The sequence below is a fragment of the Paralichthys olivaceus genome, chromosome 23, assembly GCF_024713975.1.
Source record: "Paralichthys olivaceus isolate ysfri-2021 chromosome 23, ASM2471397v2, whole genome shotgun sequence".
Taxonomy (NCBI): Eukaryota; Metazoa; Chordata; class Actinopteri; order Pleuronectiformes; family Paralichthyidae; genus Paralichthys; species Paralichthys olivaceus.
Genome location: NC_091115.1, coordinates 9871733 through 9895928, shown reverse-complemented (window position 1 = coordinate 9895928; position 24196 = coordinate 9871733). Strand labels below are relative to the sequence as shown.

General features: G+C 41.9%; 2 protein-coding genes across 5 annotated transcripts; both read right to left on the bottom strand.

Moving 5' to 3' along the window:
- Positions 1 to 14893: 14893 nt before the first annotated feature.
- On the bottom strand, positions 14894 to 20077 carry gpr85 (G protein-coupled receptor 85). 4 transcript variants are annotated; one of them, XM_069519389.1, is made up of 2 exons: positions 18968 to 20077; positions 14894 to 18047 (listed from the first exon to the last, which is right to left on the bottom strand). In XM_069519389.1, exon 2 carries the CDS (start codon positions 17876 to 17878, stop codon positions 16745 to 16747), a length of 1134 nt encoding a protein of 377 aa, XP_069375490.1. In that variant the 5' UTR covers positions 17879 to 18047; positions 18968 to 20077; the 3' UTR covers positions 14894 to 16744. The 4 variants fall into 4 exon arrangements, with proteins under 4 accessions (XP_069375490.1, XP_019947736.1, XP_069375491.1 ...); XM_020092177.2 differs by having other exon boundaries at positions 14894 to 18029; XM_069519390.1 differs by having other exon boundaries at positions 19321 to 19535.
- Positions 20078 to 21814: 1737 nt separating this feature from the next.
- Positions 21815 to 23453, bottom strand: LOC138406732 (small integral membrane protein 30). Its single transcript, XM_069519392.1, has one exon. It carries the CDS (start codon positions 22517 to 22519, stop codon positions 22331 to 22333), a length of 189 nt encoding a protein of 62 aa, XP_069375493.1. The 5' UTR covers positions 22520 to 23453; the 3' UTR covers positions 21815 to 22330.
- Between the last annotated feature and the right edge of the window lie 743 nt (positions 23454 to 24196).

Sequence of the window (24196 nt, the reverse complement as noted above, 5' to 3'; positions counted from 1 at the left end):
CTAATGAAGTTCAGACCCTCCTCTGACATGGGAGCAGCAGTTTAACAAGAAAAGAGAGTGAGACGTCCTCTGAGGCACTCAGGCCGCCTCACCTTATGGCTTACAAAACACAATGCGGTGAGACTGCAGATGAGAATATGTCTGAGGATGCGTGGCAGAAAGAGAGAGAGATAGAGAGGCAGAGAAACCAGATGAGATGAGTCAGAAATACTCTCCCTCCGTTGATCGACATCCTACCTCAGCCTGACAGTTTCATTTTCAATACCACCGTGTGCCAGTTTGCCAATATGTATTATCAGCTGCTGCACTTTTAATGAAAACCCCGACCGGCAAAGAAACAGAATACCATCCCCCAGTGGCTTTTGAGAATTGCATTTTTGCACTCCTCTCCTTCTTTTAATTACCCTGTCACAGACATAATTCAGCTTTGAAAGGCAGAATTATCACTTATTACTATCACTATTCTTAAGACGTCTTCCTTTTCTTCATGCTCTGTGGTTGTACTCACGGTACCTTTTTATATACGATCTCTTGAATACAGAATTCGTAGTTATGCATGAGGTTTATTTTCAGTATTTGCTCAGTGGGTTTGAGTTAGGACAGACGGCTTACAATCAGAGAGCAACTGACAGCAACGACGCCTCATTGAACCTCTTCAGTGTTCCCGGGGGAAAGCACCAAACAGAAGCAGGCAAGTGTAAAGCACCCTGGGAAATATATTCCCCCGTTAAGCCTTTGGTTCATTATCTATGAAGCCAAACCACGAAATTCAGTAAAATACTACACGACACACTTTCCTACTCTTACTCACCAGCTATGCTATGACACTGCTGTGACCTAGCTTGATATACAGCTGAGCCCAAATGGGTCTATAACCATTTTTGTTAACTGGTGCAGTGCCCGTTCTAAACCTGCCTGTTTGGAATGAGCTTTTTACTCTGTCGTGTGTTTATACTCCAAAGCTACTTCAGAATTATAGTGAATCCTCCTCAAACACTTGTGTACTGGACGTTGTGTGCAGAGATTTTAACTTTGTGTTCATCCTAGCTGGTTTAATTACAGTGAAGATTCTATTGTCTATATGAAACTGAATTTGCTTTGTTACTGTTAATGACAGGCATATATGTAATATAAGTTTTAATGATTGAATCAACTCCTTTTATTTATTCATATGTTGTTCAGCAATCGACTCAATCTCCATACCCAAGTTCCCAATTGCTGTCAGCTGTTGTAGTGTATCCGGCCCCGCCCCCACTGACTGCTACAGAGCGCTGGTTGAATGTTTATTCCAGTTTTACTACAACTGAATGTATCAACCGTCCAAATGATTCCAAAATCTGCACTGCATTTCCTAATGCAGTGCAGATTTAAGGCCAAGTGTGAAGCTGATGAGATGAACTGTTAGACCCAGATATCAGTTCCAGATACAGACAGACAGACAGACATTTATGGAATTAGTATGTAGATGAAACCTAAATGAGGAGTTCTTACCTGAAACAACCATTATAATGAACCATTACTATGCAGCGCTCCTTTAATTAAACCACACTGACCTATGCTGTTACCTTTGTGTTCACTCGTCTGTCGACATGAAGCAAGAGCTGCTGTGTGAAGCGGAAAACTTTTCCCCAAAAGCTTTAAGTTTGGTGACAGTGATGGCAAAGAAATGCAATTTCTGCTGTGGAGAAAACCTGTCACTGTTGCTGCCTCCTTATGCTGCTGAGTCTGACAGTTGGTAGTTTGCATTTGGGTATTTTTCCTTGTGAACTTCCAAAGCCTTTCAGCAACCTGTCATGTTGAAAATGCAGGCCATGGCTTCCCGGGTTGAAATTTAGGTCAGAGCATCACTTTTCCTCTATTTCTTCAAAAATCCAGCTTTTGTGCCTCCACGCCTGCCTGCAAATTTAGCCTGATAGATGAACAACAAGCACCATGAAACTACACTTTTTGTACCAATGAGCATTCCCTCCAGTTCAGGCTGCTTTTGACAAGTGCATGATCAATTCCAGCAACACCACAGGCCACGCTGATGCATTTTTATAGGAACTGTGCAACACCACAGGGACAATAAGGTTGCACATATATGAAGAATCTGTCCATACCACTCTGGCCTCTTTATCTCAGGTTTTTAAAGCTGTTGTGCCTTTCCCACTGTGAGTTCAAGATAAAAAATATTAAGTTAAACTGGTTTTCAAGTGTTGCCTAGCAACAGCATGAGCCAGGACCAGCACTTCCCCTGTTCGGAGAGATTAGCGTCACAAAATAATCTTGTTGTGTTGCTCAGGTGAATATTAAGGGATCAAACACACACTGCTTCACTTCAACTATCTTTTTAGATCTAGTGACAGTACTCAATTATTATAAAAAAGCAGCACAATCAGATGTTTGTGATCATTATATTTCCACTCCGAGCCAAGCTTAATCGTCAGGACACTGTGACATTATTATTCATGCACTATCCAGTCACCTCCATATCAGGGAACAGTGAGATCGGAGCTGTGGATGAGAAGGTATAATCATATCAGTGCCATGGCCCTCTGCTGCTGATGGAACTGATTATATTACCACTGCATTCCCTCCAGTATTTTAAGCAATGTTTTCCATACTAATCTCATATATACAAGTTTCATTGTCCGCCGTCTTTTATTTCAACACATTATCACTCATTAATACGCTCTTTATGGAATACAGCTGTTTTGTGTTTCTTTGGAAATAAACAGAACTGCAGTTGTGTCCCAATTCAGGGGCTGCCTCCTTCAGGGGCCGCATTTGAAGACTGTTCCAAGTTTACTGCGAGTTTTCGCCCGACAAACACGTTCTTCCATCCCCGAGCAATGAATTCTCTCCTTCTCAGGCCAACCCCTCCCAGGATTCATTGCGCTATGGTGACAATTTGTTTTTTAGAGAGATAATTTCATGATGCCTACACTTTTAAACATATCAGGCTTCAACTTAATTGAATAACGTTACAGTGAGAACACCAAGGGACATCAAAACTTTGTCATTGTGTTCAACTGCGGCGCTGTTGCTAGGTGACCGCAATAGGGGGGCGGTAAGCTTACAATATCTAAAATGCTAAACAGAGTGTGGTGTATTTAAAAGTGCAGCTCTTCTGGTTCAGGAGATCATGAGGAATATCCTCTGCTCAGTTCAAGCAGACTTTGTCTTTTCTCTGCATGAAAACCACTGAAACATTTCCAAAGTGTTGCTTTAAAGCCAATTTGTGGAACAAAGCTCTTTAGTGCATCATTTTGTATTCATACGTTAGCAATATACAGACAGCACATAACGTTGTTATAGCATTTGCATCGCGGGGCCTCAGCGATGTATATTATGTGCTGTTGCTGTAGCTGTAGCCGGTTAGTGTGGAAACATCTTGTTTTTGTGTTGGACAGTCAGATGACTTAACATCTCAGTTATGATCTGCAAAAACGCAGCGTAATACACAAATGTTACTCAACTACTCAAAATAACAAGAAAACATTACTACAATTATTATGCTTTCACAAATGGGATCTTTATACAGGCTGATCGCTCTAACAAGTGCTTGTGGAAATAATTGGAGTGAATATTCAGAATTTCTGATGAAATTTAGCCATGGAGAGCTCACGACCCTGGAGATAAACTGAGGCCGCTGCACTGATTTACTGCCACGGACACGGCACAGGCCTAGGTGGAGAGCCATAAAAGGGACTCTTAGAAGAAATTAAACTGCACTCTGTTTCGAAACAGTCCACAGAAAGATCCCACATCCGTCTTCAAAGTGACACAAAGAGATTGCATTTAATTTGGTTTCAAACACAGGGACAGAAAACAAACTCAATTTCTTAAGTGGCCGTTTCAACTCTGGTTAGAGCGAGATGAGAGCACAGATGAAGATAGTCGACAAATGACAAATTAAATGGCTGGAAATATCTTGAGAAGCATAAATGTGCTCATTTGAGTGATTTCTCCGAAAACTGACGACATTGTGGTTCGGCTTTGATGCTAGTGAGGAGTCTGCTGTGTGAGATTGGCAACACTTCCTGTGATCCATAATGTAAAATGTTTCGACTCGAGTTGTTCATACACCATTTTAAAGGAAGGATGGATCTAAAGAGAATGACATCTATTCATTGTACAGAATCCAACATCCCTGACATTATGACTCCATTAGGCTGGCAGTAGATGTTGCTGATAGGATTAAATTGAGTGTGTTCTCCCTTGAAAAATGGAAGGTTGGCACCAAAAAGAACTTGAATATTTTCACTTTCCTGGCCAGATTTATAGTCATTTAGTATAGTATAGCACATAGTATGGTATAGTACAGCATAGTACTGTATATTCTAACATGATATGGTATAGTATAGTGTAATCTAGTCTATCTATCTATCTAGTCTATGTAATCTATGGCATGGTTAGTATGTATAGTATAGAAAGCAATCCCAGAATGTAAAATTTAGCCTATTATTTTGAAATGTTACTGTCATAAATATTATGTTTGATGAATGATACGTTTCGCTTTTCACAATAAGAGCCTAATGCAAGCGACAACCAACCTTGGCTTGATGTTAGAGTCTGAACAAAGATGAAAACTCCGTGATATAAAGTAACGAATGAAACAACCATTGGGGGAAAAATGGTGTAACTTACTTTTGAAAAATTACATTTTGAGATATAAACTACTGGAAAGAAAAAAATGATCTAACTGTCGAACTGGATTTGATGAACCAGAGGAGTTTACTTCATTCTCTTAATTTTTGAACTTAATCTCCAAATGCAAACTGAAAAACATTTTCCTCCTCTCATGTTTTTATGTCTGGCTCTAATACTCTGCCTCAGTCCTTCCTGACCTTCTATGTCAGTTGACTGTTTTTCTTAACTTTGGCGATGTTTTGTAGTAACAACCATTAGTGGATCCCCTGTGAGAAGAGCAAAGCACTAGAGGCCCTACATATTAAACAGCCGAACCAAATGGAACACACAGTATCAGACACCTCAGTCACCAAGCAACAGCAGGAGTGTGTGAAGTCGTGATACGAGCCTGACCTGACCTGATCTGTCATGAATAGAACTGCGTATTTACTGGAATACAAATACTACAAAAAAGGTTCTCAATGGTCCCATTGTTACTGTTTATTATTTGAGGTGCTCTTTCATGTACTGTATCCCAGCACAATAATGTGCTTTTGTTGTGCCAAACTCGTCCATGCATGCATGTCTCTATAACACGAGTTATATAATGCATAATTATAGACCAGCAATCTGATTGTTTAAAATTGCATTCCTACCATGTTAAGTGGTTGCTATGCTAACTCATGTGGCAACAATCCGAAAGCTGCTTTACAAGGTGAGCGGGGAAAAAAATATTTTTTTTCCCAGCTGCCTCGCTCCTATTCTCCAAAGCGAAATTGTGAAGCAATATCTTCTATGAATTAAACTTAAGGTGGCTTTCACACTGACCTTGTTTGGTCTGGAGCTGCAGACAAAGTCTGAATTAAACACTGCCATGTAAACAACATTTTGTGAGTAGCTTAAAATGAATAAGGTCACACTCAGAATAAGAAAAGTAATTAAAAGGTGGAGTTTGGTGTTTGGATGAGATATTTTTGAAAAGGCTGTGGGAACATTGGACATATGACATGGTAGACATAATGAAGCCATGAGTCATAGTAAGACTATGCTATGTAACATGTAAACAAGAATATGAGAGGAATACATTCTATGAGCAACTCACGAAAACACCATTATCAAAATAACGTCTTATTCAGAATAAGCTCAATAGTCCGAATATTGGCGTCTATGAAAAAGTAGTCATGGTCAAGTATGTCTTTACGCAAGTTCTTATTTCAAGGAAAAGTACTAAGCTACATAAATAATAAACCAAAACTAATTGGATCAAATATAAACAATCTAAGACATTAAGCTTGAGTCGAACTTTCAGGTGTGAAATGCCCTTAAAGTCAAAAAGCAAAAGGGGAAAAGAAGAAGAAAATACCATTTCTTCAGCTGGTCAGTTGAAAGTTCACAACTTTTTGTCTTTGTGGAAAATAAATCCTTTAAAATCGCACATGAAAGACAAACAAAATGACCTATTTCCTGTGTTTCTAGGAAGATGTGGACAGGGACATATCTCACAGGTTCACGGGAAACGACTTAAGCCCAAGTGGATGATGTATCTGGTATAAAAACAAATCACAGGGGAGGTGACGTGCAGTTCACTGTACCTAAACCTTAACAATCATGTTGACGAATGGACGTTCATCCGCGGGGCAGCACAGGTCAGAACAGCTCATATCTGCCGTCATGGCGTAGTGGGATTTTAAACTGTAAGCATGTAGGGACTGTGTTATGCACCACATTTACAATATAAACCAGAATTACATAGTAATGAAAAATAAAGAAGGTCTGCAAGGTGGAACAACCTATTTCACATAAAGACGACATGGCCTTGTGTTGTATGTTCAGTTTCACGTGTGTCAGCTTTTACAGGCAGGAGCGGGAGGTAATCAATATCAGCTGGATATCAATACAAGCCTGTTCATGCAGATGTCATGTACGCTACCGAAGCAGATCCAATACCGCAGTGATTTATTCGGGTTGCATGCTTTCTGTTGCCGTGTGTCTGGGAGCATGTTTTCCCCTCATGGATAACCGGGGGCTGAGCGGCCGGAGGGACGGCAGCGGTGATTCAGAGGGAAACTCTCACAGCGTCGTGCTGTTGTTGAAGACTAATGATGATGGCTTTCCGCTGCTTTGCTCGAGGCCCATTTTCTGTTTCAAGACTGTTTCCTTACTCTCCTAACGCAATGCAAAAAAAATTAATGGCTTCTTGTGGATTTTAGCAGATAAATTAGTTAAAGTGGTGTCAATTTATAATGCAAATTAAGCACATAGAACATAAAGGTGAATATAAAATGAAACTTTCAAGTGTACGCCCTGCACTGTGAGAACTATAGAGTTTAAACTCTGCAGCAGAGCAATCAGTATCTGAGGAGAAGGTTATTTTATCTTTGTACCTAATAATTCTTCAGGAGGAAAATTGAATCCCTCGAACACAGAAAGTGGAAAATTACTTTTTCACTGCTGTGACCGTGTTTACAGTAGAACGAGACACAGAAAAAAAGAACTGCTATTAGATTTAGTGACGATGCCTGCAGATGAGCATCTGTAGAAAGTTCAACCAGAGTCTCACATGCATTCTCTCTTGATCAATTCAAACTAGAACGCAATGGCGGAATAATGAACATATTTAAATAATGGTTCCACATCCAGCTTTTTGCCTGTAGCCAAATTAAATCCTTATCCAACACAGTCTGTCTTTATTTATGTTGTTATTATTTTTGTGCATGTACAGAAAATGTTTGATTTGTCACAGCAGGTAATGACTATATTCAGCAGAGAATAAAAGATGAATCATTCTGGTCTCACATGCAACAGACAACAGAAACACTGTCTGAGTCAAATATACTCTTCTGTGGATTATATGTAACACAAACAAGCAACGTCAAACCATGTAATCCTGTATTCAGAGTCCAATGACGCATGAGTTCTTCTGTAGATTGTATATGAAGATGGCCGACATGACAGCTCCCCAAAAGTGAAGATCGCCACCTGTTGGCTGGTTGCAGTATAGGTCATAAAGTTTGAAGCCTTCTCCATGTTGGTGGATGGGATATGGAGCCATACTACAGAGTCGAAATTACACTTCAGCTTTGTCTCAATTCAGGGGCTGCAACCTTCGAAGGAGGCAATCTTCCTGGGCTGCATAGACTGCGAAGGCCAAACTGAAATGAGATGTTCTGGTCTACAGAGTCTTTCAAGGATTGGCATCACCAGCTTGTCTGGCCCTTACTGCTCATTGCCTAGCAACAGAGGTGAAGTTGGACAGGACACTTATTAAAACAATGCTTCGTTACTGCACATCATGGGTGCAAAATGGCAGTGTTTGTATCCACAATATTTTTGGCTTCATTTCTGGATAGTGGGAGGAAGTGAAGACGCGTCATCCATCTTAATATACAATCTATGATTTGTTGCATAATTTGTTGTTTCCAAGGCAACTTTGATTTGCTGTCTTTCCTGGAAGTGATCTCGTATATTTACAGAAAAACATGACTACTTAGCTTGTCTGCTTGCTGCCACAAGGAAAAGAAAAAACTTTGATATTGAATAAGAAAGTGGTCTCAGACTTTTGTATCAAACACATATATAAAGTGCAGACAAAACAACAAATGGACAAGAGAACCGCAGGTGACAGCACTATCAGTCATCGCAGGTATCATCAGTCAGTGTTCCCGTCACTGCCGTCCGACAAATTAAGATGGATGCCCAAAATGCGGTTGCATCATCACATCGATTTCGCTTCCACAAACAGAGCATAAATATGGCAAGTTTTAAAAATTTGCCGTCTCGGGTTAGAAATTGCTGCTTGTCACCGTCCCAAAGCCTCTTTTTTTCAGCCAGTTATCACACCGGCGGGCACAAACACACCCATCCATCACCTGTCGACTTCATAACTACCCTGAATTAAAAATTCACACGGCATTAATTCACCCCTCTCCATCTCTGTCTGTGAGGGAGAGATGAAGAGTTGTGCTTTCCTCCTCCTCTGTTCCGATATCAGGAGGAGGATGGAGGAGGAAGAGGAGGAGGTGGCGGTAAGAGCTCACTCGTCTGAGCCTTTGTGAGTATGACGGGCCTGACTCACGAGAATGAGATGTTTCCAAAAATAAAGGAGAGAGGGAGAGGGGACGGGAAGAAGAGAGAGAGGCAGAGAATGTGCTGAACAGGCTGGAACATAAGAAAACGAGTGGATTAACTCCCTCCCCTGTTCCTCCCTCTCTCCCCCTCTCTTCCAAAAGCCCTTGGATACATCGCAAACATGCAGAATTAGTGGGAACAAATCGCCTGTATAAACACCCCTAAACACTCTCCCCAACTGCAATGATGCAAAAAATTTGATAAATAAACAAATGATGACGCCATTCTCTGATCAACATTATTAAAGCGGAGAAAATGAATGAGCCAAGCTTTAAAAAAAAGATGAATGCACATTTATCCACAATACATTCAGCTTCTGTCTCTTTAATATTGATTTTCCCTTCTCCTCTGGGGGCAGATGTGCCCCGCCGGGAGTCGATGTAAGCAGTTGGTCGGATGATGTAAACAGGCAGCGTAACGTACATGTTTGGCTTTTGCATCGTGACAGATTGCCCTCGCCGCAAACGCAGCGCCATGACAACGCGGCAGTCTCATCCTCCTCCTTGTGAATCATAATACTCTGCAAACCCCCTGTAAGCCACACAGCAGCTTGTGAATATTTCAGTTTGTTGGGAAAAGCCTGCTAGTTTTGTCGGTTTTTACCCAAGAAGCTCAATCCAATGCGAGCGGGAGGAAGCGAGATGAAACGACGAGGCTCTCGATTGGCGCTCAAGCATTTAACCACCGACGGCATCCAAAACACTCACTCACTTATTGAATTTTCATGTGACGCAAATATTGCTATTCCTCTCCGCTGACTATACACATGTCTTTATATGTATGTGTGTGTGTGTAAGAGGATTTTGTCAACACACTCGACATAGACCGTGAGACCAATTGGCTCCTGATTGGTCAACCTCCTCACATCTGAAGTGGATGTGGAAGAATCTCCCGCACAACAACCCAGCAAAGACGACGACGCAGATAATTTGTCATCGACAGCATTGATTCGCTATCAGGCTCTCAGACGGCACAGGGTATCATGGGACACTTTAATCTTGCATGACAGACGTGGGTAATCCTTGTTGGAGGATTACTCCGGACCAGTACTCTCCCTTTGCATATTCCAACTTTGGCGTACATGCGCTTAAGTGCTAACCCACCAGTCGTGATCTATCCGCGGCTCCATCACTCATCCTGAGTATAAGCAGCAAAGGGGGACGTGTTTACTCTTGACTCCCACTGCAGCCAAGAGGATTTAGCCGTAAAGAAGTGAGCTTACATCCTGACCTGTACTCCGAAGAGCCTGCAGCAGCGGTTTCTGCTCCGTTCAAAGCCCAATATCATTCTGCTCAGACATTTACATCCCCATGAACAGCTCAGTCACAACCCTATACATAATGCACCTGTACAGATAGCAGGGCGTAAAACACTGTGGATTATTTTTTCTTGGAATGAACACGTGCAACATTTTCTAACCCTGATAAGAAAGAAAGCTGTGCATTTCACAACTACTCTACAACTACAGTGCGGTGTAATAACGTGAATTCTGCAGCAACACATACTGGAAAACCAAATGTATAGTGAGTTAGGCCTGATCTACACTATAGCAGATACCTTTTTCTCCTATGTTTGAAAAAATATTTCTGTCCTCAAGACCCTCGTTTTAAAAACTATCTCCATCCGACGAGAAAACAAAAACAGACGCTCAAACAAGCAGTAGGTGGCAATAAAGTCGATCCTTCAAATATCAATACCTGTTCACTTCCAATCTTTGCGAACGAGGTGGCAATAAAGTCGCTTCCTGTGTCGAAACAGTCGTGACCCTACGAAATCAAAATGTAACCTTTAAACTTGTAGTTAGACCTAGCAGTGCTAACCAAACGTAGAGAAGCATGAATATAGCTGCCATTGTTATTATTACCTTGACACGTGAGCTGACAGCTGTAACTCCATGTACAGAATATGTGATAACGGCTCAGCACAGCCCAGATATACCTTCAACCGAACATGACATCACTAGACCTATAAAAATTTGCTCTTTGCAGATTCCCAGAGAAATTATCCATCCCACCGAATATCACATTACAAGAGAGGAGGAGAGAAAGAAACACTGTTAAAATATGTAGGACGGACTCTTTTGAAGCTCCGTCTGCAATTAAATCAGTTAATATTTAAAGCAGGGGATATTCTTACTATCTTTGGCTTGATGGGCTGCAGGAGTCGGGAGGATGGTGTTGAAGAGTTGCAGTACAGGAAGACATCCGCTTGCAATGCTTCATTGGTGTAATAGCTTGTCTGACAATAAACGCCACAACATCCCCTGCCTCCCAGTCCCCCCTGCCTCCCCAAGGAACAGAAATCATCATTACCGTGTGTTTTTTTATTGGACCCCCTCTCCCACCATGCATCTTTACCTCATGTCATCTAATTATTCTTTATCTTGCGTACTTATTGTCAGATAACATAATGCACATTTTTCGAATCAGATTTCATTAACACAAGCTGGAAAGGGGCTGATGTCATGCATGGGTCCAAATGAAAGATCCCTTTCATAGAGACACTTGTTTTTGTTCAACCATTTGCTTGAATTGTCCCAGATGTTTTGTTTGACAGGCGATTTATTCACAGTCAAAACAATGGATCGTGATTGGAGAGGGAGCAGGACAGAAGAAAACAAAGACAATAATAGTGAGCTATTTGGCAACACCTACACATGCAGACACACAGCGATCCCCTGCGTTATCATTCATTTGACCATCACCAATTTGCAGTGGCACATCAACCATAAGGCTGCGCAGCCATTACAGGGAAAACTACAGCAGCTCCGGACTTTGACGACCATACTCTCCACAGCAGAGCAGAGGCCTGTTTGGCATCACACACTGTTCTGCCTGTTCTGACAGTGTGTGACTTTATTTTGCAATGCTTTCACTCAAGGCCTCCCAACCAATAGAATGCCACGTGTAGTGTTTGATAAATGAAATTGTCCCGCCCTCAGCCCCTGATCATGCCACCTAGCACAGGCTCTATGAGGCAAATTGTAATTTGTCGATATGAACTATACAAATGAATATAGATTGATTGATTGATAAGAAAAATATGTTAATAGCCTATAGGACTCCTAAAGGTTTACTTTTAACTGTGTTCAAGCTCAGGGTGATTTCATTTGTAAACCCTCCACATGGTAGTCTATTTGTGGCTGCACCAAAGAAAGAAGATAGAAAAAAATTTAAGAGCATTAGAGAAATCTGAGAGTAAAGCTACCTGAGCTTGAACAGAGGATCTGAAGCTGGAGCACAGGATATTTGTTCAAGCAGCAAAATATCTTGTGCGCAAGTGCACAGTTTGAGCACAGGCAGAGCAAATCTAAGCAAATCAGAACATGAAATCAATAAGTCAAACTGAGAGAACATGCTTTTGAAGAAAGTCAGGAGAAAAAGTCTACCATAAAACATTTCACAAAACAGGATGAAAGCACATCGAACCATTATATTTCCAGCTCAGTACTGGTGGTGGTAACACAGTGAAACAAATATGCAGCGCAGAGCGATGCCAACTCTGAAAGCAATTCTTCCTTTTCTCCTGAGTAGCTTGTCAGAAGATTGAGTCGGCCACTCCATTCCATTCAAGGCAGCTTTCCATATTTGAGTGCTTCTCGGCACCAACCCTTACTGCACTTTCATTAAGGTTTGGCATGCATTATACAAATAGGAAATGCTTAAGAGTGCAGACAGGCTCACATTAGATGAGCTCCCCCCTTAACTTTTTTCAACAACAACAAAAAGCCCATGTTTTTACGTCAACAGATGGTATTTACTCAGATTACAGACAGCAAATCAGGTCTAGAGTGACGCTTTCTTCGCGAGCCCATTGGCAGTCCAGAAAGCAGAAATTGTGTGTGCAAGTCCATTGAGATACAAGGAGAGCGACACCGAATTAGAGATGATAGTGTTATTCATCAGCAGCCAAAATCCAATAGCAATATCTTCTGATCGCTAAATGAAAAGTTTCCCCAGCAGAGCTTTCTCTGAAAAGAAAACACCCGTTTTCTATTATTCCGTGATCTAAACACGAAAAGCACAAAGATCCAGCCCTCATCAGGCTGTACAGTCGACTGCAGCGTCCTAATTGCTTTGATTATGAACAATATGTTTCTCGATGTTCCTCTGGAGAGACGGTGCCTCGCAGTGAGGTGGGGGGAAACCAGGATGAAACCGCTTTGAAGCCGACCACCTCTGCATGTCATCTCCTCTCAGACGTGTTGAGTAGACAGAATTACTGGGGCGCTCAGAAAATGGGCCTGTGCTCAAAAGTGACACCGTTTGTGATCTGCATGTGCTGAATGGAGCTAAAGATACGTAAGTGAGACGTTCATTCCTGCACATGTAGCACAGTTTCAGCCCTGAGTTTAAAGAGTCAATCCCACAAAGATGTCTTGCCTCGTTTCATCAACATCAACAGTCATATTCGTAATATATCTGGAAATAAAAGTCATCACAGCATAAGGCACAAAAAAGCAAAAACAGAAAAGAACATCAAACGCCACCAGAGCACTTCCGCTATTTCAGCTATTCTCTTAAATTTCAATAAATGCCTCAGCAACATCAGCCTGAGCCCTTTCTGGGTCCAAATTGGAATCATCAGTTTACAAAATAAACCAGTAATTGCCAATGTAATGTAATGAAAATGGATCCCTAATAGACATTTCTCATCAGCAGTATACCTGCAGCCCAGCGTGCAATTACCTGGAGTGTTTACAAGCCATTCCCAGCATCATATTCAGTGTTTTCAGACACCGAAACTGAGGTCATTACTTAACTGAATGGTTTCTGGAGGCAAAATTGGAGAGTGGAACTTATTGGTTTTTGGTCAGAAGCAAAGAAAACAGCTGCAATGTTTGTAGAATCGCAAAATAATGGAACTTAAACTCTACCAACATACTGCAAGTACAGACTTAACATAGGAATACCACTCAATTTAAGAATAACAATCCCTGGGAGATTATGTTATCGTTAAAGTTTGTTTGTTTCGCAAAAACTACTGAACGGATTACAGTGAAACTTGGTGGAAGGATGCGGTAAGAGACCTGAGGATCCAGGATCCAGATAAGAGTGTTTTTCAACCTTTTATGTTGATTTGCCAGACATGAATTCATGGATCTTGATGTTTAAGGGACTGATATTTATGAGTTTGTGCGATTTGGTGTAGAAAGTGAAAATCCTGGCTCCACACCAAAACTTTATGGCTTCCTCCCTGACCCATACTGCATCCTTCCACCAATTTTCTTTGTAATCTGTCCAGTAAATTTTGCGTAATCCTGTTTCACAAAGAAAAGAAAATGCAGATGAAAACACAGCCTACTTGGTGGTTCCACTGATTATATTATATACAGATTAAAATAAACTGATGAGGTCAATTTGATTTTAATATTCTAACTTTGGTTACATTTCTTTCTTTCGGACACTTGAGGTGTCAAACTTCTTGCTAAATGCACTTTTATAAATTTTTTCCATATTTCTGTTTTCACTCCCCAATTCATTTCCAGTGCAGCCTCACATCAAGGTGACCTTAAAAAAAAGAGAGAATAGGACAAAACCACTATGTCATTTGTGGCCGCAGGGCTGAGTGTGAAGGTGTTCATTAATCCAGAGTGGTTTCCCATTATTCCATACGGGAGTCACATATATTACATCTGAAATTCAGTGGTATTCCTCTTTAACGCAGAACCAACTGTTAATGTGCCCAGGGACAGATTATTCCCATTAAATGTCAAACTCGCTTCACATTCAATCACATGGTTTAGCATTTAGGTGTCCTAAGGATTCAAAAGACAGAAAGAAGTGTTTTAAAAAGAGACATGATTGAAAACTTTATCATTTTCTTCTATAAAAAGATGTTGGCATGAACAGAAATGACATAATACCAACAACCACCATTACTCATTTGCATACAACATATGGACCTTGTAACATTAAAATATTTAGCACCCATATCGTGATATGTTTGTGTTTGTAGCAAGAAAACCACATTTTAGAGATGAAGAATGAAACCTTTGACCTGCAGGGGGAGTGAAGACAAATCCATCACCTGAACAAGCACCATTTCAAAACACTAGACTGCAGATTGCACTGCAGATGTTTTCCAGCTGCTCTGTCTTTACAGTGCGGTTTCCAACCACTGAGAGGGGATTTAAAACAAAAAAACAAAATTTTGCAAAATGGAAACTCTTTTATTTTCAAAAAAAGCAACAGATTACACAGTTAACTTTCAGCAAATGCAATCCTAAACTGAAACTATACTCACATTCGGGACTTCAAAAAAAATGAAAAGACTCACATACTTACACACAATCTATCTATAATATACAAAAAAGAATACATAATAAATATTAAAATGGCCACAAGAGAGAAAAAATTGAAAACAATCAGTAGAGAGCAAATGTAGGGAAAGTAGAAACAAGACGGTGTGCCTTAAATGTCTTTTTTTGTCCTTTTTTTTTTTTTTACAGTTTTTTACAAATTGTGCAAGATTTCATACTAAGGCTCTGGTCTTGAAGTGACTGTTGTCTGATCCACACACACACACACACACACACACACACACTCACACACACACACACTCACACTCACACACACTCACACACACACACACAGTCCCTGTGCTCTGAGCACTCTGTGGGGTGTAGCAAACCTCTGCAGAATAAAAATGGGCTGCTCAGTGTTATGGCCTGTGATGCTCATGGGAGTGGACCAGCTTTTTAAAAAAATTGGACATGCACTTTCACATTGATGTGAAAAAAAAACCTCCCTTCGCATCTTAAAATAAAAAAATCTTTAGGAATGAATGAAAAAATAAACCCAACAATCAAGAAACATGACAATATCATAACCATTAAGGCAAGAACACCCGGAGTGGCATCAGCAATACTGTAACAATATGATAGTGTTTAGGTACATGGATATGATGAAACATTTAACTACTTCTTCAATGTCTTTTTTTAAGCACAAGGTCGTTATTAAAAGCAATTTATTTTTCCAAAATCCAAACATCATTTCATCTTTTTTTTTTTTTTTTTTCCTCTTTTTTTCTTATGTCAAAGGTGATAAGAAAAATAACAATGCCGGACACTATAGGGACATATGATCGTAAAACTACAAGAAAAATCATTTCTAGTTTTTAAGTTGCGACTTCAAAACCACACATTGTAACCCCCCCCCAACCCCACTCCCCACCCCCCATCGTCGTCGATAAGCCCCCCCCCCCCCCCGCCCACCGCCCACAGGAAATGGAAATAAAAAGATCATCACTTACATTAAAACCATTTTTATCCTCTTGTGATGTGTATTCCAACAGTCACTAAGTTTTGCTTTACTTACAGCGATTGTGTAGTCTGTTGCAAATTAAAGCATTCATTGTTTATTTTTGGGGAAATCCCCCCCCCCCCCACACACACAAAAAAAAAGAAGAAAAAGTTGTCCTTGCAAACGCAACGGGCAACTGTTGACCAAAAAAAGCATCTTTACATCTTCTTTTTAGTGCAACTCTTAAAAATGTAAAACATTTCCAGTGATTCCTTGAGAGGTATCATTTCTTTGTTTTGTCGTTTTTTTTCTTTTTCTTTTCATTTTTACACCTCACAGAATAACGCATCTTCAAATCCAAAGAAAGAGGTTTAGTTTTCATTGTTCTCGTCAAATCTTTTCTTTTTTTTTCAAGCTTTTTGCTTCTCTGCATTGGCATGGCCTTCCAACAATGTCTGTTTACTAGAACATAAACACAGGAGGGGGATCCAGAGAGACCTCCTGCGCATTTCCCATTCCCTTCAGCCTCCATGTTTGATACATTTCACACTCAATCACCTCCAGCGGAGCCTCGTGATTGGTTGTTCACCTTCCACCTCTGAAAAAGGGGTTCGCAGAAGGAGGAACGAGAGGAAAAACTGGAGGATGAAGAGAAGAGAGATAGAAAGAGAGAGTGCACTGTACAGTGGGACCGAGCCCACATCAAGATCAATCAGGGAAATAGAGACATAGATGAGAAAAAACCCACAGCAAAACCTTCATATAACGCAGTAGGGTTCCCTTGGTAACCTGGATTTTCTGCAGTAGAGGAGCGTCGTGCTGAAGCAGCGCCGGAGCTCCCTGTTGGAGAAGATGCAGATGAAAGGGTTGACCCCCGCCTGGGCAAAGCTCATCCACACGGCTGCCGTCAGGTAGCCCCCAGGGACCACGGGGCCCCTTGCAAACACCCGCCAGTAGCAGGCAACCAGATAGGGCCCCCACAGAGCCAGGAAGAAAAACGTCATGATGTAGAACATCCTACTAATCCTCTTCTCCGTTTTGAACTCATCCAACACCAGTAGACGCCTGCGGCCCGCTGCGTTGCTGTTCTGCCTGATGCCCAGCAAAGTAGGTGGGGTGGGGCCACGGCCAAATCCAGCCAGCCAGTTGGCCGCTGCCTGCCCGCTGGCACCCGGCCCGTGGAAGGTCCAGTTCTGGCTGACGGCAGGCACGAACTGGACAGGCTTCATCTTTCGACGGTCATGGACAAAAAAGATGAGCTTGAGGTAAACCAGCTGTGTGGCCAGGAGGATGAGCGCCAGCAGGAGCATGAAGCCCAGCGAATCGTTCGCCCTGAAGGAGCGGTGCTGGAATGTGCACTGGTCCTCCTCCCGGATAAAAGAGTACGTCCCTACATCTAGCACTGGCGGGAACGCCATAGCCACCGACAACGTCCACACCATGCAGATGACGGCGAGGCAGGTCCAGAAGGTGAGCCTCTTGGTGTAGAAACGGTGATGAGCAATGGCCAGGTAGCGGGTGACACTGACACAGAACAGCATGAAGGCTGTGTGGAAACAGGAGAGCACACCCAGGAAGGCGATAACTTTGCAAGTCAGCGTGCCGTACGTCCAGGCCGACCCATTCTTGACCGAAGTGAAGACGAAGGGAAAGCAGATGGCGGAGCGCAGGATGTCGGAGGCGCACAGGTCCAGCAGGAAATAGTAGGGTGCCCGGTGCAGGCTCTTGTCTTTGACCAGCAGGATGGAGATCAGGAGGTTTCCAACCACGCCGACACCGATTATGAAACCCAGGGAGGTCAATTTGAGGAACGTGGCGAGAGGAGAGACATTCTGCAAGATGGTGTGGTCCCCTGCATGACTATAGTTCGCCATAGATGGAGGAGGGATCATAAAGATAGCGGAATAGCTTCAGCCAAGTATCATGATCTAGAGGTGGCGGGGGGAGGCGTTAGATCCATTTGGCGATGTGCTTTGAAGAGGTTTCCAGGCATATAGGCAACCTCTCCCCTAAGGCATCCTTTGTTCCTTTGTCTCATCACACCTAAAAAAAAAAAAAAACCTGAAAAATATCATCCACCCATCAGCGTTCGGTCTTACACAACAGCTGCATTGTTTTCAACTGCACTTGCACATATTCTAGACTGTGATAAGTCACAGCCTCCCTCTGCTTCCCTGCCATTTATTTATTTATCTTCCATACATTTTCATATTTAGAGTGGCACAGTGCCTCACAGAAAGCGACACAGACAGACAAGTAATGGAGCCTGATTAGACCAAAACCATTAATCTGTGACAATCGTGATTTACGTCTGGATTCTTGAGGGAAAATCACCAGGGTGAGGAGGAGAAGAGAAAAGGCACAATCCAGCCTCCACTGGGTTACAAAAGACCCATTTCTACCCTTGCATGTAGGAAGAGGAGAAACCAACCCATACCCCAAAAAACAAGGGCTTGGATTGGACATTTTTTGGGATATTTTTTCCACATTAAGAGGGGATAAAAAATCCTCATGTTCACACCCTGCAGAACAGAGGAAGCAGCGGATGCCTTGAATAAAACTCGCCCCTGCCTTTATGCATTGTGGAAAAATCGACGGAGGGCTCATGCATAACACAGAGCATCCGTGTTTTTGTCTGTTTAAAGGTTAACTGGATTGAGGTTGATGAGCATTGCTCTCATTACAGGGGCGTTAGATGAGCAAGGCACCATTTTTTTGTCTTTTTATATCATAATCAGGCAGAATTAAGACTGATAAGAGAATAACACTGACCCTATAAAGCGCATTTCCACATAAATGTACTTGTGATCATGAGGATGGATGGATAAATGGATGGTAGAAGTGACTACAACAACCCTGCTGGTAGCAATATTGCAGAACATCATAAGCAATACCCATTTTTTTTTTATTGTTTAGACTAAACATAAAGTCTAGATCTCAATGCCTGATCCCATCAGTACTGGCAGTGGGTGTCTACTTACGCGTTTTAATGCGTCCTCCGATTGTCAGTCGTGTTTTTTTTTTTACGCGCGTCTGAATCCGATGGATCCCAGTGAAAAAACACAGCAGGGTAAAACCATCGTCCTTGCGCCCCGGTCGGCTGGATGAAGCACAACGGCGCAGCGGGTCCGCGCGTCCATTACACTAGAATAATGACATTAATCCCCATCATGTCCCCGCTATTTGTATGAATTCACCCAGGGATGGAGACGCAGCCGCCGCCACACAAGACAAGGCCGGGAAAAGAGAAAAAAAAAAAGAGGCGAGAGAAAGCGAGGGATGGAGAGAGGGAGGATGGAGATACAGCCGATCACCAGATCAATTCAAATCCTACCTGTTGATAATCCTATATCGTGTCCCTCCTATAGGAGGACTTCACTTTGCACTGCTCCCTTGTTTTTTAGCCGTTTTGTAAAAAAAAGCCTGGGTTGTTGCCTGCCCCCCTTTTTCCTCCACGGTGAATATCCTACAGTAAACGGAGCCCAGTGCGCATGCGCCCCGCATCCTCCTATTTGTGATCCAAGAAGCGTCTCGTCTCTTGTTGCAGCAGCAGCAGCTCTCTCTCTCTCTCTTTCTTTCTCTCTGTCTCTCTTTTTCACCCTCTCTCTCTCCATCTCTCTCTTTCTCTCTCTCTCTGACTCTGTCTCTCTCTAAAGGTAACATCTGTTGGGATGGTAACGCGTTACAATTACTTAAGTTTACTCTGGTAGTGTGAAGTGTAATGGATTATTTTTATCAGTTATAGAAGAAAGGAGGACTTTATTGTCTGTTTTGTCCTTTTAGGTTTCAAATATCAGTCAAATAACAATTAATGTGTTTGTGCTGTCCCTTTGCAAATAACAACAATAATAACAATGATAATAATAATCATTATAATTTTAGTTATTATGAAGTTAATGGTTATAGAAACTTTCCATTTTTTCCATAATGAGTAGCTAAGTAAAGCTCACACAACATGAGAGCGCAAATACACAAATGCAAAACATCCTCATCAGATGTATGAGGTAACATAAACCTCACTGAGCTTATTGTCTACTCTGCAGACTAATGTCAGCCATTATGTCCAAAGAGAAAAGGGTTAAATCAGGCAGCACACTTCACCTGAAGCCAGAACAACCCCCCCCCCCCTGTAACTGTATATACATAATTGACAAGCACTTTGTGCACTGTTGTTCAAGCTGCCCAGGCGCCATGATAAATTCATAAGATTTGATTTCTCAGCCATGTATGGAGGGGCTGTGATGTCACGAGCGGTGTAACAAGTGAATAGCGATTCAATCAGCCACATGTACACGCACACACCTACATGCTGCACACATACATAAAACACAGCATGTGCGGAGGATGGCTTTTTATCTACCTTATGAGACATGAATTAATTATAATCATACATGTGGAGGAATGTGCTGTGACTGGCGACGAGTACAAGATTCACAAAGCAGCGGGCAATTGTGAGCCGTGCAGATTTCTATGTTTTATGATTAAAAAAAACTGGTGCTGAGAGGGCCATGCTATTTACATTTTTCCATATTTTTCAATATGTGATGATATAAATATCATCAATATAGTGATTATTTTTTATATACAAGTACATTATAAAATAATATATAATAATACAAATAATTATACTCTGGTTGACACTGAAAAGTAACTAAGGAGATTTACTTCAGCAGCCGACTGGACTTAAACATGTTGAGATACAGAATTTAATGTATAAAATAAAAATAGTAAAGTGATGATATTTCTTTTACTCAAAATTAACCAAATACCTTTACTCAAGTACTGGATTTGAGATACAGTATTTGTGGTTTACTTGAGTGGTTTACTTCGAGTGTAACATTTACTGCTACATACTTCTGCTTTGTTTCACTCCACCACATTTATCTGGCATAAGCCACTGGATGATGAAGCAGCAACAACAATATTAATAATTTAACAATGTCATCACATCATGACACATCAGTCACAGTTGTAGGTTTTTTATCTGCAGAGCATATAGGATACTTTTAATATTGATATTTCACTATTTTTTTTAGATGATAGTGCTGTAGTTTTTAAATTTGGTCAGATTCTGAATGCAGGGACTTCACTTTAGAGCTGAACAGAAGCTAAAATCACATTCAATAAATGCTATCAGCCATAATATTTTAACCATCCAATGTAGACTTACCACAAGCTATGGAATTGTGAGCCAATGTTAGATGCTGCTGTAGTAGCCACAAGTCCTTTTATCAACTGCTTTGTGAGAAAAACTTTTTTATTTGTGATGTCAAGGAGGGAAACTAGTCTTCACAGTCCTCTGGTGTGACAGTGGCGCCTCTGATTGAGGAGGAGCTTGCTGTTACCATGGAAATGTTTACCACAAACCTGAAGCTACAATTGGATGGTTCAGCGTTTCATTACGTTTAACACAGAATTACCATGATTTCCCTTTCTAACATGCTGCTGCTTTTTAGAGATGAGGAAAAGAGTCCAAAAGAGTGAAAATCACCACAACAAGGTCAAACTCAAGAAGAGGCTGGAAGTTGTTGGAATCATTCACATTATGGGATGCGTAGAATCTTCACTCTACCTTTGGATAGTTTTTGCTCTTAATCAAATGTGTTATGACAATTCATCTTGTAGCTGGTCGACCTTGTTCCAGGGCTTAAAACTCTTTTTATAAGGATCATCTGAAATAGCAAAGGAGAACATTTACAGGAATTACACTCTTGAGAAGATCTGCGACAGCCCTGCAGCATTCAGGCAATATGGAGCTAGACATGAAACACTCCGTCCACACTTTCTACATGAAATAGCAGCAGGTGAGGAATTATACTTCATTCAAATATCAGAAATATCTGTTTATTCTTCCCAAAACCATGTTTCACAAGCACAAAAATGCAACAGCAACTCCACTTGTGTCATTTAACCACACGTGTGATGTTGTGCTTCAAACAATGACACTGTTGTGTTGCACACTGCAAACACACACATCAGGAGATCACAGGGGTCACTGTGCATTCAAAGCATCTGTAGGAGAATATATGTAGTACATATATATATAGTAACTGCAGCAGTCTCTTTCTTTTCATATAGAAGGCAACAGTGTTTGGTACTAAATCTCAGCAGTGCAACACAGCACAAAGAAGTTCCTGGTTTTGGACTTCCTGGATGTTTCACTTCCCCTCCTCTTCCTCCATCCACGTGGTTCCCCTCCAGTTTGACGCATTATTCCTAGTAAGGCACGTTTTTTATTATTCGCTCAGACACAAACCTTGTGCCTGAGGGTCCAGTGTAGGAGAGCTACCCAGAGAGGGTGGGTGGATGATAAGAGGACCGGACGGTGGAGCGCCCCGTCTCCGTCACAGCTGTCCGTTCCGCCTCCGCGCGTACCAGCCGAGGCAGGCGCAGAAGCCCACCACGGCCAGGACGGTGCCCAGGAGCAGGGCCAGCGCGTCGCCGGCGTCGTAAGCCTCCGCCGGGGGGACCAAGGTGAGGACGATGAGGCAGATGAATGCTGCGGCGTTTGGGAGCTGAAGTCTGGGGTCCATGGTCGGACTTTTTCCGCTGTTGCTGTGTTGACAGAGCAGGGGCAGCTGGAGCGCATGTGTAAAAGTCAGATGACAGCGGCTGGACTTCCTGGTGCGCTCAGCCAATAGCAGAGCGGTTTACCTGTTTCCTCTGGATGTTTTTTTTCTTCCCTTTCTCTTAAAGCGTCACTCTCCATTTTAGAAGGTTTTTGTCCTTAGTGGCACAAGTGTCCTCAAATAAAAATGCAAACTGATCCTCGCCCCCAAATATGAATTATTCCACCAGTGGATGTGCGACACAGCTCCATTCATTAGTGACACAAGGGCTGACAGTTTGTCAGTGCTTCTTGTCACCGCCCCCCAGGCCCTGCTATAAACAAATGAGCCTATTTTACACCAGTCAGGCTCATCAGCAGCTCGTGTCTGAAGCTCCATATTTCCTCCGGAGACAAACTCGTGTTGACGTGCACACACTATTACTGTATGTTGCGTGCAGCACTTGTTGGTCAAGGTCAGACCAGGAAACCTAGGAGCCATTACAGGCACGAGACGAGTGTTTCCCACATCACACTGTAGAAGCTGTTTGCTGCCTCAAGCTTTGTGAAGTTTCCTGGTTCATTTGAACTAATTCAATTTGTACAATGTGAGAATTAATCATTAACGGTGGCTGATTAATTGGAAAAATGTGTTTCTATTAGTAAAAATACACCTTAACGCCATCTCACATCGCAGCAACAACTCGGAAATCCTGCGGAAATCTTGGTAGAGGAGTTGCGGATGTTATCAATTATAAACCAATTCATATAATATTACAATCAGCTCTACATATTAGCTTCTTGTGTGCAATTGCTAAATGTTACGCCTGCAAACTGCATATCCTTCCTTTAAAAGCACCCAACACCAGACTTTATTTACCAACACAGACGTCTTTTTGATTAAAATATGTACATTTGTCTGTCATTCTTTTTCCTTTCCTCTTCATTATTGTGCATCATGTTGTTTTAATGCTGTAAATACAAAACATTTTGTTTACAGTGTCCTGACATCAGAGCACACGAACGTTCGACACCACCTTTGACCCCTTCACCTATGCTCAGGTAAGTAGTCACGAGACAACTATCTAAGTCGGCTGTACACAAATATCTGTATGAATATGTGGTCAGTGGCTTTGCTCTTTTTAAAAAGTGAGGGGACAGATTGAAAGCTGCAGGAGCACAGGTGCTGCAACAGAACGTTTTTAAGAACACAACTCCGGCACCGGAATGTGACAACATGGAGGCTATAACCCACTGGATGTGAGTGGGTTTAATCATGTGTGATAAGTCGTGTTGCAGGACCTGTGATACTGGTAGAGATAACAGTTCAGGTCAGGTACAGAGCTTTGCAGGCACAGACAGGTTTGAAAAATGAACCCATGCAGGCCTGGTCTGCTTTGTCTCACTACACCTGCAATCGCCTGAAACACATTGAACTTGCTCTGAATCATCTGTGTTACAAGGTCCGAGCGTGCCAACATATCATGCTTCAAGTTGTTTGGCTTGCAGACCTGTGGAGGTGGTGATGGTGGCCTGTTTGTAAAGGCTTATGTCTCTCTCTGCGTGTGCGCTCTCCTGGGGCAGTGTGCCTGTAATTTAATTAGAGCGCACGAGCCAAAGTAAAAATATTGACCTTGTCAGGCTGCCATACCTCTGTACCTGC

Coding starts and splice junctions, on each gene's coding strand:
- gpr85 (XM_069519389.1), bottom strand. CDS start 17,878: ATGATCCCTCCTCCATCTATGGCGAACTATAGTCATGCAGGGGACCAC.
- LOC138406732 (XM_069519392.1), bottom strand. CDS start 22,519: ATGGACCCCAGACTTCAGCTCCCAAACGCCGCAGCATTCATCTGCCTC.